Below are 19,307 nucleotides of genomic sequence, written 5' to 3'. Positions count from 1 at the left end.
GTCGCAGGCTGTGGGGGATTCCCAGGGAATCGCTCAAACCAGAAACAGAGACACCAAAAATATGCTAGTAAAAGTGAACGTGCAGCCTGGAGCTTCGGGAACAAAGTCTCGACTGCGGGCGGGGGCGGAAAGGGGAGACGGGGCTGAGAAAGGAGCTGGAACAAAGCCATGTTTGTAAACAAGTCCCCACTGCTTTGCCACAGCACTCGGGGGCTCCTGCAAACACAGCCGGCTAGGTCACAGGCTCAGCACACCTGGCACCCTCCTCCTCCTTCTCCACAAGGCATCAGTGTACAGCTTGTAATTGAATTAGATGTACAAAGGCATCTCCCACTGCAGCACCTATGCTGCTCTGTAGAGCACCTCCTGCTGGAGAAGGCTGCCACTGCAGCAGCTCCCTCTTGACCAAAGCTCCAACACTATTCACTGCAGTACCTCCTGCTGGGAGAATCTGGGCCCAGCTCTCAGTTTTCACCCTCCCTCTCCCTGGCCCGCTTCCCCTCTGGCCCACACTGACTTGTCATTATCGCACTGGACTTATTTTTCAGGAGCAGGGCTCCTAATTCACTTCTCCCTCAATCACCTATGCTCCAAACCCTTAGTACCGGGCTAGCAGTACTCACTTGCGCTATTAAAGACCACATGTTATCTGTAGTTAGGAAATTCCCCTTGGAAATCATGTGACTGGAGTGCCACTGGTTGTCCTCTCCCCCATACAGAGGGAGAACAGTGGGTCCTTCTGACTGGGCTAGCACCCCGAGTACTGGGAAGGAGAAGCTGTTTGCATGAAAAAGCCAGTCGGTGTCAGCCAGGCACAGAACGTATCCAGCGGCTGCACCCAGAGCCCACTCCCAACGGGCACAGAAGATTCTGCAGTGCCTCTCTGAGGATGTGTTCCCAGCCCGAGGGAGCCCCCTGTCCGTCAGACACAGGCACAGCACCTCAGCCCAATCCTGGAGAGCCTGCTCCATGCACAGGCCAGGAGTAAGGACTTGAGGCCAGGTGTGCTGTTAAAAACACTCCACAGCTGGCAGTCTTTGCTGGATTCACATGACCAGTGGCACTGGGCACAGCTGCTGCTCTAAGGGCAGGGAAGGCATATTCCCCTCAGCTCAAAGCTGCCGCACTCAGGCACCCAAACAAACTGAGCAAAAAGTAATGGGGCAACTGCCTGACTGCCACGGAGCCACATGCAGATAGCACCAGGCTGATGGAAATGCTGCCATGGGTCGAGCCGGTCAGCGTATCCCATGGAATGAGCATTCCCAGGGGGCATCATTGGTTTGGGACTTTTGCTACATCCCTAGGGCAGATCAGGGCTCGACCCCACCTCCCAGGGCAGACCAGTGCTACTGTACTGTATGGAAAGGATACTTACAGTCTAAGAAACACCACTTGGGAGACAGCTTCTGAGATGAAAGCGTCTTTAATTTGGCTCCATCCTCTTCCTGCACAAAGAGAGGACAGTGACGTTTCCCGGCTCCTTGTCGTTCCCCCCAACCTTCCTGGGTTCATTCCTGCACTGGGCCTTCAGACAGGCTCAGATTTATGGCCCTTTGACAGAAGCAGTTTGCACCCAGATGTGGCACGGAGACAGTGGGGCACATAGGGGCATGGCACAAGGGGTGGAGAACACAGGCATGGCATGGGGTGCAGTTGTGGAGATGTCCAAACAATACACCAAACTCACTGGGGAGGTGTCCAAACAAGCCCACAAGACTGGCACCATGTACATGACAGAGACCCCCCGGGAGGGGAGGGAGGCAGGTGATACACACCTGAAGGAGCAGGCACTGTAAAGAAGAAGGGCATGGAAGAAAATCCTGTGAAGAGGGAAGGGGGTGGGTTACCACATTCATTCAGCTGCCCCCATTCTGTCTCAGCAGAGCCTGTTCTGTGCCCCCTCCTGTATGAGGAGCCAGCCCCTGCCACTGCATGTAGCCACTCGGGCCTATGCATTCCCAGTCCCTGCAGCTCAGGGACATGCAGCTGGGTTCAGAGTTTAGTGATGACAAGCTCCAGATGGAACGAGAAAGAGGGGAGAAAGGTTGCAGCTGAAACCAAGAGCTACGTGTCCCAAGCTGCCCAGCTTGTGTGTGCTCAAACATGTCATCTAAAGCATCAGCCAGGAGACAGGCCAGACCACTCTCTCGAACCCCCACCCCCTCCAGCTGCAGGAACTTCCCCATGTTGTGGCCATAGTTGCTTCACGTGACTTTATGAGAGGGATGGGACTCAGTAAGGGCAGAGATGCTAGGCCCTCACCAAACCCATCACCATGGTTGTCCAGCCACCTGCCTGCGAGTGTCCCCCTTCCTGAACACCCTACTCAGCCACTGCAGGGAAGGGGCCATCAGAAATGCAGACACAAGAGAGAGGGATAGGCAGGTCCCTTCATGCCAGCCTGCATAATATGCTCTGTAATTAAACACGGTAGATTGCTCCCCTCTCTGTGGTCACTGACTCAAACCAGACAGGGATCTTTCAGCACTTCCTAGGCCACAAGGAGTCCACTTTCAGGCTGTGCAGTGCCCCTCCAGGCAAGGCCAAATCCCTTCCAGGAGGTAGGGAAAAGCATAACGGCACTGGGGAGAAGCAGAACCCTCTGCCCCTGGGAGGTGAGGGCTGAGAAGGAGCTCACACTAGTGAAAGAGGGGAGAGAAAGGGACACCCAACACAGGGGAGACTGACTCTGCAGTGTACCCAGGTTTGGGGGAAAGGACTAAGATCTTGTGGAACATACTTCAGTGGAGGACAAAAGCCTTCTCTTTCTACCTGCCTAGCAGCCTCTCCTTGCCCAACACCCTGGGGAGGGCTAGAGGGCAGGGTGAGCAGGATGGCAAAAAGGGAAATAGCGAGGCCGATACACAGGAGCTGTCAGACTCAACAGATCAATGGTCCCTCTAGCCTGGGATCTGGTCTCCATCAAAGGCCAATGCTGGATGTTCAGAATGCCAACTGTGTGAGGTTACAATAACCAGGGGTCAGGAGAGACCTCTCCTGTGCCTCCCTCCCCTCAACAATCAGTTCCCGCCATCACCCACGCCACCTGCAGTGCCTCACCTTCTGCAGCCTCTCGATGTGGGTCCGACAGACCTCCAGGTCACTATCTCCCGGAACCACAATGATCCCCAGGGGCACAGCTGAAAGCAAAGCACAGACATCTCAAGGAGCTGCCTGCTGCCAGTCCTCCTGTCACTGAGCCCCTGAGATAGCACGGCCACCGCCCAGCTGAGGACAGCACAAGAGACATGTTGAGAACAATAGGGCATGGCCACTTTGTATAAAATGGGGCTGACCACGGCCACCCACGGAGACTATACTTCAAGCACGCAACATTCCATCTGCAGACCATGGCTTCATTACGGCAGAGCTGCGGCTGCCCAGAGCTCTGTCTATGGCCCAAAGTGCTCAAGGAGGCCTCACCCATCACCCCCTGGGATAGCACATTCCTAAAGCCCCCAGGCACCCAGGCTGGTCACTCACAGGCTTCCTTGAGCTTCTCCTTGTCATAGTGAAGTGCCTCATAGTCGTGCATGCTGATTCGGTTCACCTGGATTCGCAGCTGCTCGGGCACTGGTTGCTGGCTGCATGCAAGCAGGAGGAGAAGGGCAGGGGTTAGAAAGGAGGCCCTATAGATGTAGGCAGAAGCTCGTAGCTACAGTAGCCCAGCCTTCTCCAGCAAGAGGCAACTGAGGAAGCTAGGCAAGAGCACTGTCTTAGGGAGCTCCCAGCTATCCTGTACTTGTCTCTCCCAGCAAGTGGTGCCGTAAGCAGAATGGGAGGAGCACTGGTGTGGCAGGCTAGGGACATGGGGTGATGTGCCCAGCCACTCCAGTACTTGATTCCCACAGGGAGTGGTGCTGCAGGCAGTGTGGCAGAATTCCTTGCTAACCCAGTCCCAGCAGCAGGTGACAACAGTTAAAGGCTTCATTTTCTGCACCGGATGGCTGCCAAAACTCAAGCCTCCTCTCACTCTCCTTCCAGTGTTGCCCAGAGATCCTTTGGAAGGCTCCCTGCTCACGCCTCTTGGAGGTGACTGTGAAGTGTGAAGAGCCGGGAGAGGCCACCCAGGATAAATGGGTGAATAATGCCCTCTTGGAATGGTACCACCCCCATGCCCTGAGGAACTGACCCAGATTGGACAAGTTGCTGGGTTTGGGGCCCCCAGAGTTGCCTTAAGCCAGGTGAACGTACTCATTGAGCAGGGGCATGGAGTTGCGTCGCTTGGTCTTCTGCACCATATTGGCCTGGTTGCGCAGGGAGATGTGAATACAGGAGGCTGCCAGCTTGCATGGCTCCCCATCCACCTGCATAGGAATGGCCTTGGACGTGGTGAGCATCACCTCCCGGCACTGGTGCAGCCGCTCTCCATGTCCGCCTACTTGCAAGGCAGCCTGCAAACAAAACCAGGGTTACAGTGGGGCTGCCTGTGGCGAAAAGGTTCACAGGCCATACCTCAGAGCAGCAGCATCCAACACCGAGTGGAGTCACAAGCCAACTGAGCTTGGAGGGGCTCAGCTCAGTCCCCCGGCAGAAGGAATCCACAAAGACCAGCACACGCTGGAGTCCTCACAGGTGTCTCAACTCTGGAGAGGCCCTGGGTGGGGAGGCAGGTGAGAGGATGCAGAGGCATCCAAAGACCCCAGCAAACAAGGCTTATGGTGTTTGAGTTCTCTCCCACCACTAGCCACCCAGGCACAGGGCGCAGGCTGGTGAGCGTTCTAGGGAGGGCTGCTCTGCTGTCCTGCACACAAGGGCTCCACTGTTCCTGGCAGAGGTCCCCCCAAGCTAAACCTGGGGGTGCACCTCCAGGGTCCTGCTCCTGACTACACTGAGCCATGCTGTCTGCAGACTGGAAGGTCCCACTGGCTCAGAGGATGGGTGCCGCCAGGAGCTCTCAGGCACAGCTGGATTTCAAGTCAAGGTCGCAGGGTCGGGAACTGTGGGGGGGCAGGCAAGGTGCAGGGCAACAGGGCCAGAACCTGCAACTCCCTTGCCTGCTGCCAGTGGCTGAGCTGATTTACCAGGGATGTCATGGTGAAGCCGATGACCTCAATGCAGCCATCGTCATGGCGCTGGGGCTCGAAGTCGTGGTGCTCCCCGGGGTTGCCCCAGGGCATGGTGCCCGCGCAGTACCTGCAGAGACACAAAGGGAGCAGAGTACCACCTGGGACCAACGGGAGCGCTCCTCAAACACACCGGGCAGGGAGCCCGGGCTGCTCAGCATCCAGGGGTGCAGGAGCCACTCACCTTGGAATGTTCAGAAAGACAAGGCACTGGGGCTTCAGGTCCTGGATCTTGGGGGTCAGGTCTGTCCCGTCGCACTGAAAACAGACAAACGGAGAGTCAGACACCCAGGCTGGCTGAAGGAGAGGGGCCCAACCCAGCCCTCGTACTCTGGGGGGAATGAACTGCCCGTTGCCTTCTGAGTGGGAGTTGTCGCCCTGCAAAAGCTGCCTCAGCCACTGCGGTACCAGTTACTGTTACCCCTAAAGGAATGATGCCCCGGATTCACCAATCCCCACCGCTCCCAGGGAACGGTCTCAGCCCCTCCTCTCCAGACACTCACCACCACTTTGACGTGCTTCGCTAAGTCTTTGGAGCTGCCCGTGAGAAAGTCAGAAAATGCCGTCTGCCAACACAAGAGACAAGGTCAGTGCCTGGAGACCGCATCCCTGAGTAGCAGTTGGATCGCATGGACCCTTCATGCTTTACTGAGTCTCAAGTCAAGCCCTCGAGATTGGGCAAATCCTCTTCCAGGTCTCACTGCACCTTTGGCAGATTCCCCCTCCTGATACAGGGCTGCAGATGCACCTCACTCCTGACCTGATGCACCCCATGATAACCCAGCTCTGACAATGGATTTCTGTCCTAACTTGCAGCCCCCCCCATGTCCAGGCCGGGCCTCCAGGAGCAGCTGTGATCTAGGGCTAGGGCACCTCCTTCTCCACGTGGGACGCAATACTTGGGGCACGGAATGCAAATTCATTCTCTGGCTGTGAGAAAATATGGCCAAACAAGTTATTGGGCCCAATACAGGAGCAAGACACCAGCCTCGTCAGTGCGAGGTAGTTCTGAGAGGGCATGAAACAATATGACATGCAATCTAGGGTAATACAGCTAATCCCCCAAACCCAGATCCTCAATGGGATGGACAGCTCTGGGAAGCAGAAGCAGCCAAGACTCAAGGGGAAGAGAAAAATTAGCCAGGGGTCTGCACTGCGATAGGGTTTTACAAAGGCTAATGCAACCTGGGGACTGCATATGCGGAGACCTCATCCCAGGGCAGGGAGCGGATAATCACCCTCTAATACAGGTCTGGGGAAGTCCAGACTGGGACACTGTGTTTGGGCCCAGGCCCCTCAGTACAAGAAAGCTAGTGGGAGGAGTTCAGAGAAGAGCTAAAACAATTATCATGGGGCTAAAGGGACAGACTGATGGGGAGATTAAAAGAGCCGAGTCCTTATAGTTCAGACGCCCCGTTTGTAGCTACCCAGAGAAAGCCACTTTGGAAATCTCTAAGAGTAGCTGGAGCTTAGACAGACAGCGCTCATCTCCAAGGTGTCCCACACACTCACCCCAGCATAGAACATTTTATTCCGAAACCGGCTGTTAAATTTCTCTGGATTGGCCTCTAGGGAAAGAGGAGAAAAAAAAGGAAGACAGACTTTAGTGTCACTCACTCACTCACTGCCAGGAGCAACTCAGCCGCCTGTCGCCCCAGCTTCACCTCACTCTCCCAGGCTTGCAAACCAGCCTCCCCAGCTGCCTCTTACACTCCTCAGTTTCTTCCTTCCATTCACTCGCACACTCTCTGCAGCTTCCTCTCCCCTATCTGGTTGTTCCCACCCTCTTCCTGGTCAGTTCCCCCACCCTCTCCCCTGTTGGTTCTCTCTCTGCCATCTCCCTACCACAAAGTGTTTCAATTGACCAAGCTGGGGGTACCTCCAGGTTATAAACCTGCTTCCCCCCTGCTCACTCCTCCCTCTAAATCCCAAGAGTCTCCCATGCTGCAGCCCAGCCCCACAGCTTTGCACAGAGGGCACCAGACAGCCCTACTCTAGCTCCCACCTACCTCGAGATTCGTGGAACTCCAGTGTCACGCGAGCATCAAAGCCAAGGCTGAAATAGTTATTGAAGACATCGAGGGGAAGCTGAAAAGGGAAAAGGAGGAGGCTGAGGCTGGGAACTGTGGTGCCCAGACATGGGGCTAGGAATGTAGAGTTACTGCAAGGGAGAGACCACACTTCACTAGCCATGTACAGGGGCCGCTGCCAGCAGAGGGAGGCGGAGGGAGTAACTGAGACAGAGGCGGCTATTGGCCTGAAAGAGGGATACACTGAGGGGGACGGAATAGCCCCTTGTGTTGCCCTGAGCACATCCATACTCAGCCCTCAGCCCAGGCTCAGCATCCACACACGCAATGTGGATGCAGTGTCCAGCCCAGGTCAGCACCTAGGGTGGAATGGAGTGGCAACTGCAGTGCAGCGGACGCTTTCTCTGTGCCAAATGCACCAGGGGTTGGGGCCTGTTTCCCCAGGAACCTTCAGGATCCCCAGAGAGAGTTTTCCAGAGAAGCAGGGATGTCTCCTCTCCACCAAACCCCATTCCAACTGCTCAGTCCCCCTTCTTACAGGGTCACTGCTGGCTCACCAAGCAGCCAGACAATCTCTGCTCCTTGAGACGCTTGCTGTTCTCGGGGTCTCTGCACCAAAGGAATGGTTGCAATCCTCCAAGCCTCTTCCAGACCTGCACCTTTGGGCCAGCTCTGGCTGCCACTAGCCCATGGGGCAGTTTCTCCCAGATGGGAAGCAGGGAGGGGCCCCTGAGCCACGAGGAGAGAAAGCGGAAACGGGGGAGGGGGGGAACACTCCCTGAGGAGCAGAGTGCTGTCTGAGCTGGGAATAGATGGAGAAGCACTGTGTGTGTGTCTCACCTTGTCTGTGGCCGTCTCGTCCTTTTCCTCAGGGTTCACCTCGGAGTTTGGCTCCACCTGGAGATTCCAGCGGTCAAGCTGCACAATGTTTCCCTCCTCCACATGAGAGAGGATCTTTGACAAGGGCTCATCCGTGTAACCCTATGGGCCAAAGTGGAGCTCAGTGAGCTGCCCAACCTGACTCCCCTAACCAGAGGCGGGGGGAGGGGGCTGAGGGGGCTGCAGGGCCAGGTGCCCCAAAGCAAAGAGTGTGGAGAACACAGGGTACATAGGGCCAGGATTTGCCACTGCGTAACCTGCAGCCTAAGAGGCTCCGTCTCTGTGACCAGGAGGTGCTTTCCACAGTGACTCCCAGCCCACCACAGCGGCTTGCCAGGTGGCACAATTAGTTACTTCTCCCAAGGGGATGGATTCCTATTTACAGCTGATGTCGCTGGTGGGGGCAAAGGTGATCTGGACAGAGACCAGTTCTCTGAGTGATACATACACCACAGGGATCCCCATGTGCCAGCCAAGGGCCAGTCCCAGCCCTGTGGCATCTACGCCACACCTGCAGCACGTAGCCCTTACCACATCCAGCCACAACCGCCCCTCGCTGCACTCACCTCCTCTGCTGGGAACTCTTGGGCACACTGTGCACCGCTCTTAGATGGCCGCGCGTGGAGTGCAAGTGGGAAAACTCCCCATGCCAGAGAAAAGAGCTCAGCTCCCCACCCACAACCCTGAACCCAGAGGCTTAGCTCCCCTTCCCCGACACACCAAACCTCTGTCCTTCCATCACAGCTCAGATCCCTCCTCCTCTCCAACCACCTGTGCCCAAGCTCGGGAGCCAATAGTACCAGAGAGCAGGGCCCTATGAGCACCCCCCCGCACAGGGCAAGTACCCTTCTCCGCCCCCTCCCCCCGAGACACTTACCCCGCCCCAGTTCAGAGTCCTGGCCAGGTCATTCCCTGTCCCCAGAGGGAGGATGGCTACAGGAGGAGGGGGATTCAGACGTAACTGGTCCAGGATGGAGAGGATCCACCCCACCTGGCCAAACAGGACAGACACCAAAGAAGCAGCTGGTTACTTTAGAGACCTATGAGGTGATCAGCTTGAGGGGGTAGAGAGTGTTACCAAGAGCCAGAGATGAGGAGGACATGGAGACTGGCGCCCCCCGCCCCCACTCCCCAGCCATTACAGGAGATGCTCAGCCAATAACCGTCAGTGCTCCAGACAAGGGACAAACCCTATCTTTTACCCAATGTTCTGGGGAAATACCTGCCCCACCCCAAATGGCAAGCGAGTGAGGCTCCCAGAGGTGACATCTCATGCAGTTCACAGCACGTTGGTGCCCTAGTACATGTCAATGGCCCTGTACGGTGGATTCTGCTAGGACCCATGGGGTTGAGAATCCCCACTGCTGTTTGCCTCAAAGGCTGATCAGCCCCTTTCTATGCCTAACTTACACTGGGAGCGAGAGTGTTAATCTTCCAGGAGTGCTGCAGACAGAGCTTAGATGGGGGAAGCCTGAACTTACTCTAGCTCCCAAACTTTGCCCAGCTGAGGGCTGCGCCAGCAGCTCGTCAGGAGCTCAAGGGCTGCACCTAAACGGCATCAAAAGACCATTACAGCCGCCCTCATCTCTAGTATGGAGACATAGCCCACAAAGACTACTGGCCCCAGCATACCATGCAGCTAGCTTCTGAGATGAAGATGGAGTATGGCAAGCTGGGACCTGTAGTCACTAGGGGCTGTGAGCCACATTATAGAACTTGGGGGACCAATTTTGCCCACCTCTAAATTAGAGAAAGGAAGCCGCCACCTCTCCTGGAAGGGCAAGGGGTTTGGATAAAGGCACCAGCCACATCCCTTGATAACTCAGTGAGAGGTCAGGGTCACTCACCGTGCCATCCCCCCCACATGCCAGGATCCGCAGGTTGTGCACTTTCCGATACATCTCCAGCCTGCAGGGAAGCAGAAAGTGGAGGGGATCAGGGAAAGGTGGGAGAATCACCCAAGACACTTGAAGCTGGGACTGCACTGGCCAGTGTTTACAATGGGTTCCTCTCTCAGGCTGTCCATTGGAGGAGTCACAATCCTGGATACCCTACAGCCTCATGGCATTTGACACACTGTAATGAGTTTTATCTTCACAGGCCCCTGGAAAAGGAAGTCAGGATCTTTATCCCCATTGTACAGATAGAGAGATACTGGTATAGAGAGGGAATGGGACTGGCCCCAGGTCACAGGCTAGTGACAGAGCTGGGAATAGAACCCAGGAGTTCTGGCTCCCAGCCCTGTGCCTTAACCATTTGGCCATTCTTCCTCCTGGAAACATAAGGGAGCCAGGACTGACTGGGAAGTGAAATGGGATCAGTCCCCAGAGACACTTCCCAGGCTTTGAACCTACAATGGGTATCCAGTCACACAGCTCTTCCCAAGGGCCTTTCCTAGAGCCTCAGTCCCTCACTAGTGGCCAGCTGGAAGAGAAGGGGCCAAGGCTCCTACTGGGCGAGACAGTGGGAGAAGGGGGATGGGGCTCCCTGAGTCAGTACTCACGCCTCTTTGGGACCTCCCTGGCTGAGGTCAAAGACTTGCCGTGGATTGAGATACCACATGAAGGACTGGATGATCTTGGCTCCCTAAAAGGATGAAAGACTTCAGGAAATAGGATACAGACAATCCCAATAGTGGGAGGGGGAAGGTGGGGAGGAAGCAGGGTCTTAGACAGAGGTGATGGGAATCTGTAGTCCTGGACAGTCAGGCAAGATCTGGCCTCAAGAGGAGATGCCAGGGAGTAAGCTGGCATCACACTGCCTGCTTCTGTATTTGCAGCTGAGATCACCGAACATGCAAATACATGTTCTCAGCAGTTGGATTCTCAGCAGTTGGGATGCGAGGCATCTATGGAGCTGGCTATCCATGAAAATGTCGGAAAAGTGTCCCTACCTGATTCCCACCACTCTTGGGGTTCACAAACACCAGCAGGGGCTTCATGAGTGGGGCTGGCGTAGGCTTGATGACAAAGGGTTTCCATCGCCCCTCCTGCAAGAGACACCACAACACCATCAACAAACATGGGAAACGCAAGCTCTTGCCTGCAACTGAAATTTAAAGTCACTAAGGTCTGAAATGGAGACAAAATACCGAACATTCCAACTACCCCAAGGGCCCTAGCACTGGGATCTACCCTCCCAGCTCCAGTGGGAGTGGGATCCACATGCCAGCCTTTCTGTTCTCTTTTTAAACACCCCTCTGAGATATCTTACAATTGCAAATGACCCTCATAACCCAGCACCTTCCCTCCACCTCATTTTTCTCTGCTCCATGTCTCAGACCATACCCTGTGACCAGCGATCTTCCTTCTCCAACTCCCACTCCCCTGCCCACCAATTCCCAGTCAACGCTGGCCTCATTCACTGACCTCCGCCCCCTTTTTGCTGGATTTCCGCTTGAACGACGTCCTCTTCTTTTTCTTACTGGACTTCAGTGGATTCTAGAAAAGGAGAAAAACCACATCACCAGCTGCCAGTTGAGCAGGAGCTGCTGATTAAACAGGAGCGAAGCCTGAGGGAGCAACTCACCTGGGGGCGCCGGACCCGCAGAATCCAGGTCGGAGGGACGACAACAGCAGCATGAGCCCCCAACGAGCACGGCTCCTCGATGCATTGCAGCATGAAGCATGACACCTTACTGTGATACTGCGAGGGAGAGAGAACGCAGCACTCGCTTGCTGAAGCCTGGCCTGGGGAGCCCAGCTCTGAACACACACAGCACACCTGCCCCCAGCAGGGGGTGCTGTAGGAAATGTGGCAGGAGCCTAACAATGTGACGGCTCCCAACAGGAGGCATTGCAGGGAAAGGGCAGGAATTCTGGCTGTGAGAGGCACTCCCAGGTACTCCAATCCCAGCCTCTCTCCGTAAGAGGTGCTGCAGGGTATGGGGCAGGAGCAGCAGCTGTGGGGAGCTTGCAGTTTGCACGAGAATATACTTGGCCATCAGAAGTCATTAGGCCATTTACTCAGGGTAGGGCTGCACTCACCGCTTGCTTACACCAGGAACAGCTGATGGCTACAATCTCCTTGCTGTGAAAGGCAAACTTCTGCTGGAAACCCTGCGGAGGGAAGGAGGCGGGTCGTGAAGCTCCTGACAACTCTCCGCAGTGCAGCGAGGGGCCCACAGGAAGGGGAACAGCAGCTCCCCAGCTATGCAAGATGTTAGCAACTAGGGTCCTTCTGCAGCCGGTGCAGCTCAGGTCTCAGTCGGACAGTTCCCCACCCCCAGCCCTGGCATGAGAGAATTCAGCATGCCTGGGACAAGCATCTCTGGAACCAAGGGCAAAGGAGATCAGTTTGTGTGGAAATTCTATGACTGGATGAACGTAGGGATCGACGGAGATATCTGTGCTGCCAGTAGGCGGCAATATAGAGAATACAGGATCACTGGCTGTGAGGGGGCTGCTCCCTCCCAGCAGGGGTTGTGCTCCAAGTGGTTCCTCTCTGTGTTCCCCACACCTATCACCTTCCCCTTCCCCACCTAACTTTGGATTTTCTTCAGCCCTTCTCACCTTTCCACACTGCCGGCACTTCCCTTCCTGGCGTCTCCGGTGCACCCAGTGATGCCGGACAACTATGGGCTAAACGGAAACACAAGGGCCAGGTTCAAAGAGAACGCAGAGAAAGGTATGGACACGATCCTGTTAGCACACTCCTTGGCTGGGACCCACAGTGGCCTGGCCTCTTCTCCGGCCCATATGGAATGGAATCCTCCTTTGCAGTCTCTTTAGCACCGAGACGACACTGCAGAAGCCCCTGGGAACATCTCAGCCCAGACACTGGAGAGGTTCAGAAGCACGAGCACTCAGCTCTGGGAGAGGCCAAGGAGATGAGAGAGTCCAGACCACAGGGTACCTGGCTGAGATGCTAGGTGCCTTATCCCCCAGTGCTGCTCTCAACAACCCCCAGGAGAAACCCATGTGGGGAGGGGAGGGGCAAGTTCACGTCATGAGAAAGGAACCCCAACCAGGCTTGGTTGAAAATGCTGGAGAGAACTGTGGGTGAGATGAGCTGCTTTAGACAAGAGGGTAACTTGTTCATTATGTTTAGTCTCTAGAAATCGTATTGTGAAACCATTTATTTCCAATATTCTTACTGTCACCTGTCTCTCTGCTCTTTGGAAATAAATGTATTCTTGTTTTCACTGGGAATACATGTAAGCGTTGTGTATTTAGAAGAGCTGCGTAGTCAGCCTTAGGACAGCAGGCCTGGTAATTCTGTAAGCGTCCAGTGGAGCAGGGGCTGGACTCTACAGTGGATGCTAGGAGGACAGGGACGTTGGGGTGCCTACTGCTAACCTGCAGAGAGAAAATGAGGCCGGCAGAAGCTTGGAGGGGAGTGTTTGTGTTGCTAGAGGCTGGTGGAGACAGAGAGCTGACACACCACAGGCACAGACAAGATTTCCTCACCCTGAGGACAGATGACAGCGAGGTGCCTCACAGCCCTGGGTACCCCAGAAAGTGTCACAATTATGACAAATAATCAGAAAAAGAAATGCTATGAATCCACGCTGCTTCCCCCCACGGCAAACCATTTCTCTGCCACAGGCCTAATGGAAAACAGATGCCCCACCTCATGGTCACAGCAGAGACACCTGCGGCCCTGAACACAGATGCTGAAGGCAAAGAGCTGAAACTGCAGAGCTCCAGACCACAGCAGTCACTGAGGAGAGAGATTAAGTTCCTCCGAACTCCCTTTGCTCACCCGGTTCTCCCAGCCCTCCAACTTAATCATGAGTGGAGCTAAATCCATGTGCCATCAGCCAGCCAGCACGTCCTGCCTGACCTGGCACCTCCTCCCACTGGCAGCAACAGGTGCAGGATCATTCAAACACAGCCATCTTCTCTGTGCCTCAGCCTGGGAGCACCGCGGGGCAGGGGCTGCTCGTTCTGACAGCCAAGCACAGTGCCCGTCCCTCACGGCTACGGGGATGGCATGTCCATCCTCCCCAGTCAGGGGAGTAATTTTAGGGAGAGATGGGAGGAGGCAGCAGTACATTTCCCTCAGCTTGTACTGGGCGGTGAGGAAGGGAAGAGGTGCATCTGTTTAAACACAGCGTTTCTTCTCTTCTCCCCAATTTTAAACCTCCATCCGGAGGGGAGAAGGAAGGCTCATAGGGTGGGGAGCACAGGGGAGTCTGAGTTTGCTGCTTAGTCCAAGAGCACTCTCTGCCCCCCTTGCTGCTGAACAGCTGCTGTCCACGTGTCCACAGGTTTGTTTATTCTTCTTTCTCGAGGTTCTGTTTCCTACTGTACAGCCGTTGGAATGATGAATTCTGGAGGGTGCTTTCCTTATAGCACAGTCAGGGCCTGGGATCTAACCCCTATTTCCTGGTTAAAGCTGGTAAGGTAAGTTTGAGGGATAAGAGACCACAGATACCATACTGATGGGCACCTTGGAAACAGATTGGATTAGGTTCTCTATGGAGACCGCAGAGGAGAGATCCTCGGGTGCTTCTAATCTAAAAGCTAGTGCAGTACCTGTTCAGGTGAATCCCAGGTGTGCGTATGGCCCATGGAGACCCCTGGCCTGTGTCCTACCAAAAGCTCCTCTAGACATGTCTGCTAGTTTGGAACTGCCTTAGGACTAGTTTGTGTAGATACTCTCCAGTTCCCTCCACCCCCACCTTTCAGCACCACGGAGAGCTCCACATCCCTAGGGAAGGCACAGGGTGCTGTTGCTGGTCACACCCCTGCAGCACAGAGGTTTGCAGGAGAGCTCCTGAGGGGGAATTACCTCGGTGCTAGGCAGCCATTTACTCCTTCCTGGAAGGCACTGTAGGGCATACCGGAGAGATGGCAGCAAGGGGCACCGCAGGGGAAATGGTTTAAAGTGCTACAGTGCACATTTAACCTGGCCTGGACACAGCCATGCAGTACAGACTGTATAGGGGCAATCCTGCCCTGTCTGGGAGAAATGAAGTGGATCGGACCTGATATACACCAGAGTCCCCACAGGTAAGGGGTGCACAGGGGTTAACCAGGGTCAAGTTCACGTACTGTGGCAATAGGTGCAGCTAACCTGGGCTGGGCTATAGAGCAAAAACCCAGCTCTTCTCCCCAGACTCCACACAAAACTTTCCAGGAGGCCTGCAAAAGTTCAACTGTTCTTTCATTCTCTCAGGGCCAGCACGAGATGGGCTGAAATTCCTCCTGGGAAAGGTTGGCCTTGAGGTCTTTTTGGCCCAGCCTGGCAGGCCCAGGAGGTTCTGAGAATGCAGATCAGCAGCTGACTGACCAGAAGCGGATCTTCCTATGAATGATTTGAGATTCACCCCACACTAGCACCAATCCCGTGCAGGTGCATTTCAAATAAATGCCCCACAGGATGGGTGACCACGTTCAGAGGTTTCACAGGTAGCACAGACTCAGGGGCTCCTGCCACACTTGAAAATGCCCAGACTTTCTGCTGCTTTCACAACAAACCCAGCTAAGCCTCTTCCTCGGCACCCTGAGCCCTCTGCCACCAAACTAGAAGGGGACGGGACTTCCTCCTGGCAAACACGGCAAGCAGTCCAGCTGAGTCTCTCACCTCCCGAACGTTCCTTGATCCCGACTCCCTGAAGGAAGGTTTGCAGCGGAAATTTATCTGCAGATTTAACACACACAAGAGAAACATCAGTGAAACCATCTGCTAAAACCTACTGGAGTCGAGTTCAATGTGGCAGGCTTGGGAGCTTCCTGGGACATTTGATGCTTAGAATCATAGAATCATAGAATATCAGGGTTGGAAGGGACCCCAGAAGGTCATCTAGTCCAACCCCCTGCTCAAAGCAGGACCAATTCCCAGTTAAATCATCCCAGCCAGGGCTTTGTCAAGCCTGACCTTAAAAACCTCTAAGGAAGGAGATTCTACCACCTCCCTAGGTAACGCATTCCAGTGTTTCACTTATCTGGGATCCTCATCCAACCCCCTACCGAAGGAACAATTCACCAGCCCTTGGGGCTAAAATGCCAGGAGATCTGCTAAAAGTCTGTTTCCTCACTAATGTCCCCTCAGGAGGCACCTGCCTGTCATGACAATGGTTAACCAAAGCACAGGGGACCCAGCGCTGGCCCCATGCTGAATGTTGCCCAGGTAAGGGGTAACCAGCTCGTCAGGCCCAGGAGCGGCCTGTGTTGGGCTTTACTCACTTTCTCCAGCTGTTCTATGCAGGGCGTATGCACTACGATTTTGCAGGCTGCACACTTGCGTCTGGTCAGAGGTTTCTGCTGAAAAAGGGAAAAGCCCCTATGTTAACATCAGTATTTATTTACACTAAGGAAGCCTTGGAGCGCCACTCACTCCTCCTCCACTCCCAGCAGGGCACTCCTTAGAGCGAGCAGCTCAGTACTCTGCAGGATGGGAAGCCATAAGGAACAAATATACCCTTAAGATCACCGCAGGTAAAAACCTTGTCCCTTGATCTGAATGCCCCACCCCCAGCCTGCCTCAGCTCTGCCCTGGGGAAAGAGGTGAAGGCAGTCTCCATTGGCCAATCAGTCCTCAATCTCTTCTGACACTGGCACCAGGCAGCCAATCACTGCCATCTGTGGCGGTTTTGGTGCTGCCCATCAGACTGAGAACCCAAGCTCATTTCACCCAAACCAACGAACAGCCATCGGATGGGCACCGTTCTCAGGCCCCAGATCTCACAGCTGGATGCGACCTGCACTTAGAGGGGGATGGCTGCAGCGTCTCAGAGGGCATTGCCCCTGTGAGCGACCCAGCCTGCAGTCACGTAACTGCAGGGCTTGGGCTTCCATTTCTTGGTCCTTCCTTTTACTGAAAGATCCTTCCTGGAAAGTTCTGGAATTAACTTCTCTCTTGGGGCATCTGGGGTCACAACACCCCCTCACAGAAACTCTGTATCAACTCAGCCAGCTGGATCCCAGCCACAGAGATACCCAGAGGCCTTGGAGCCTGCTGCCAGCTCAGATGCAGCAACTTTCCAGATTCAAAGCAGCATTAGTAGCAGGCAGAGTCTGGAGCAGAATATTTTCCATCTCCCTCACTGGCCCCACAAGTGTTAACCCCTTCTTTGTTGGACTCCAGAATGCCTGAAAACTTCCACTGGGGTTCTCAACAAATTTTTTGGTGGGCTCAGAGTGCAGCCACCAACTCTTGCTGGTGGCTGCTCTGACAATTTTTCCTAAAATACTTGCTCAACTTTAGGAAAAACCAAAAAATATGCAAATACACACGTCCAAATCATCGTAAATTTATTTATGTAGGGTTTTTTTGCAGACTCAATAATAAAAATAATGTATTGTTGTCTCTATTCTTTATAAACAGAACAAACAAATAAGGTGCTTCGCCTGTTCTTGTCTTTTTTCTTTTAGATTTCTGGTTGCTTGGGGGGGGTGGGTGGGGGACGACTGGCTAGCTAGGAAGTCTGCTATGAAAAGTGATATTAACAAACATACAAATATCACTTCTCACAGCAGACTTACTCAGCCCCAGCAAGCCTAGGGACAAATTAAGCCCTGGATAGGAAGGTGGGTACAGAAGCAGCAGGGGCCAGAGGTGATGACGAGGGCTAAACTTGGGACTAGAGCCTGCCACCGCGCACTCAGGGAACGGAGACTGAAGCCTCAAGCCCAGGGGATGGGGACCAGGGATGGAGCCCGAAGCCACATGGGTGGAGCACGCCACCAGCCACCCCATGGCTGAAGCCTGACCCCACCACCCCTGGGGAAAGTGGGTAACTCACACTGGCTGTCTACTCCTCCAGCTTGTGTCTCCCCAGGAGGGGGGAAAGGCCCAACCACTGATGGCAGCCCTAGGGGAGGGGCTGCTACCCACCCCCCTCCCCATCAGGCTGTGGCTGCAAGAAAAGACCATGGTGGCTGCATTTGAGAAATGCCCCCAGGCTACTTAGTGCAGAAAGGGATACCCAGGTTTTTCCACTAGGTGGCACTGCAGTCTTGTATACAGACCAAGCCGAGCTGACAACGGGGTCACTGTGCCTGACTTACCAGCATCTTGGCCACACAGTTCTGTTCCCCCACATAGCAGAAATCCCCAGAGCCGCTGGTCTCAAACCAGATGTGCTCCCCGTAGATTGCAGTTTCCTGGAAGGCACAAGAGATACGCTGCACTTCTCCAATGGGCCACAAGAGTCCCCACGCTGCCTAACCTTGGATCCCAGCAGTCACCTCCAACATGATGAATATCCCAGACCCACAAATACACTGTGCTATATTACAGTCAGCTGGAGGGCGCCTATGGGGCACCCCTGTGATCACAGGCTGCACAGAGGCCCCACTCTCCAGAGCGATGGCACATCCAGGAAACCTGCCCAAAGCTCCCACCATGGCCCAGATCTGTCAGAAATGGAAAAGTACAGCCTGTAGGATACTATCCCATCTAGCTGTAAACAATGGGGCTGTCCGGGAAAGGATTCTCCTGGGCACATTCACCCCATTGCTAGGGAGTTTTCCTGAGATTCAGCTTATATTTTCCCCTTACTTCCCGTCACATGCTCCGACCCAGTGTCCCATCCAGAGGTCTGCACCCCTCACTCCGTTATTGGCAGACTGTCACGTCCCCACTCACTCATTGCTGAGCTCAACTGGACACCTCTCTCCTCACAGGTCAATCCCTTCAGCGCCCTGACTGTTTCTGCCCTTCACAGTGTTCCAGGTGAGAACCATCCTTTCTCAGCTTCCAAACACAAGGCCTCTGGGGATGAGGGGCCCAGAGCAGAAGGCACTATCCCAGCTAGGTCTCCCCACAGTTGTAGAGAGGGATTGTCCCCACCCTACGCCAGGACGAGGCCTCTGAAGATGCAACTCACAATGGGTTCAGCTTTGCCTGTGCAGAACAGGAGGTGGAGCAGAGGTGCTTGTGCATCTCCGACAAGAAGAGCAGTGCCTCCCACCACTCCCCGAGTCTCCATTCCCAGGTGCAGAATGGATGGCTGTGTAGTACCAGTGGGGAATGAGAGTGAATGCACTGTCCATTTTCCCCAGCATCAAGGCGCTTTACCCAGCAACATCAGAAAGCACCAGCTGCTAGTCACAAGGCTACACGTGTCAAAACTGGAGCCACCTGGTATAGCCTTATAGCCCTCCTCCTGGGAATGGCGACAACTCGAGTGCAGCCGCTGTAACATCAGAGAGTCCCCTCCCAAGCGCCAAGGAAAATTAAAGTCAACCTACACTCCAGTCCACAGTGCTGCGGATCTGCCTCTCTGATTCACTCCTCAGGGCTAGTGTGGGGTTCGGCTGGGCTACCATGTGCTGGAGGCCGGACTTGGCGATGGCTTTCCTGGAAGAAAGAGGGAGGGGTGGCTATAAAAACAGGCAGGAACATAGATACACGCAAGGCATCATGAGCCCTTCAGAAG

The 19,307-nt window shown here is 54.7% G+C and overlaps 1 protein-coding gene across 12 annotated transcripts in view; it reads right to left on the bottom strand.

Moving 5' to 3' along the window:
• The window catches only part of DGKZ (diacylglycerol kinase zeta), a 107,635-nt gene that overhangs the window by 18,782 nt on the left and 69,546 nt on the right, over positions 1–19,307 (bottom strand). For 8 of the 12 annotated variants that reach the window (XM_048853203.2, XM_048853205.2, XM_048853208.2 and 5 more), the window contains 23 exons: positions 19,120–19,228; positions 17,935–18,030; positions 16,111–16,188; positions 15,509–15,565; positions 12,490–12,558; positions 11,965–12,036; positions 11,507–11,623; positions 11,347–11,418; positions 10,872–10,967; positions 10,482–10,564; positions 9,826–9,886; positions 8,856–8,969; positions 7,940–8,080; positions 7,079–7,157; positions 6,582–6,637; positions 5,573–5,635; positions 5,254–5,327; positions 5,028–5,139; positions 4,198–4,397; positions 3,487–3,587; positions 3,064–3,143; positions 1,779–1,823; positions 1,379–1,448 (listed from right to left, as the gene is read on the bottom strand). In XM_048853203.2, the coding sequence (XP_048709160.1) occupies positions 1,379–1,448; positions 1,779–1,823; positions 3,064–3,143; positions 3,487–3,587; positions 4,198–4,397; positions 5,028–5,139; positions 5,254–5,327; positions 5,573–5,635; positions 6,582–6,637; positions 7,079–7,157; positions 7,940–8,080; positions 8,856–8,969; positions 9,826–9,886; positions 10,482–10,564; positions 10,872–10,967; positions 11,347–11,418; positions 11,507–11,623; positions 11,965–12,036; positions 12,490–12,558; positions 15,509–15,565; positions 16,111–16,188; positions 17,935–18,030; positions 19,120–19,228 (2,045 nt within the window). The remainder of the gene's footprint in view (positions 1–1,378; positions 1,449–1,778; positions 1,824–3,063; positions 3,144–3,486; positions 3,588–4,197; positions 4,398–5,027; positions 5,140–5,253; positions 5,328–5,572; positions 5,636–6,581; positions 6,638–7,078; positions 7,158–7,939; positions 8,081–8,855; positions 8,970–9,825; positions 9,887–10,481; positions 10,565–10,871; positions 10,968–11,346; positions 11,419–11,506; positions 11,624–11,964; positions 12,037–12,489; positions 12,559–15,508; positions 15,566–16,110; positions 16,189–17,934; positions 18,031–19,119; positions 19,229–19,307) is intronic. The other 4 variants (XM_075129554.1, XM_075129553.1, XM_048853207.2 and 1 more) reach the window with 2 other exon arrangements.

The sequence above is a fragment of the Caretta caretta genome, chromosome 6, assembly GCF_965140235.1.
Source record: "Caretta caretta isolate rCarCar2 chromosome 6, rCarCar1.hap1, whole genome shotgun sequence".
Lineage (NCBI taxonomy): Eukaryota > Metazoa > Chordata > Testudines > Cheloniidae > Caretta > Caretta caretta.
This window is presented reverse-complemented; position numbering and strand designations above follow the sequence as displayed.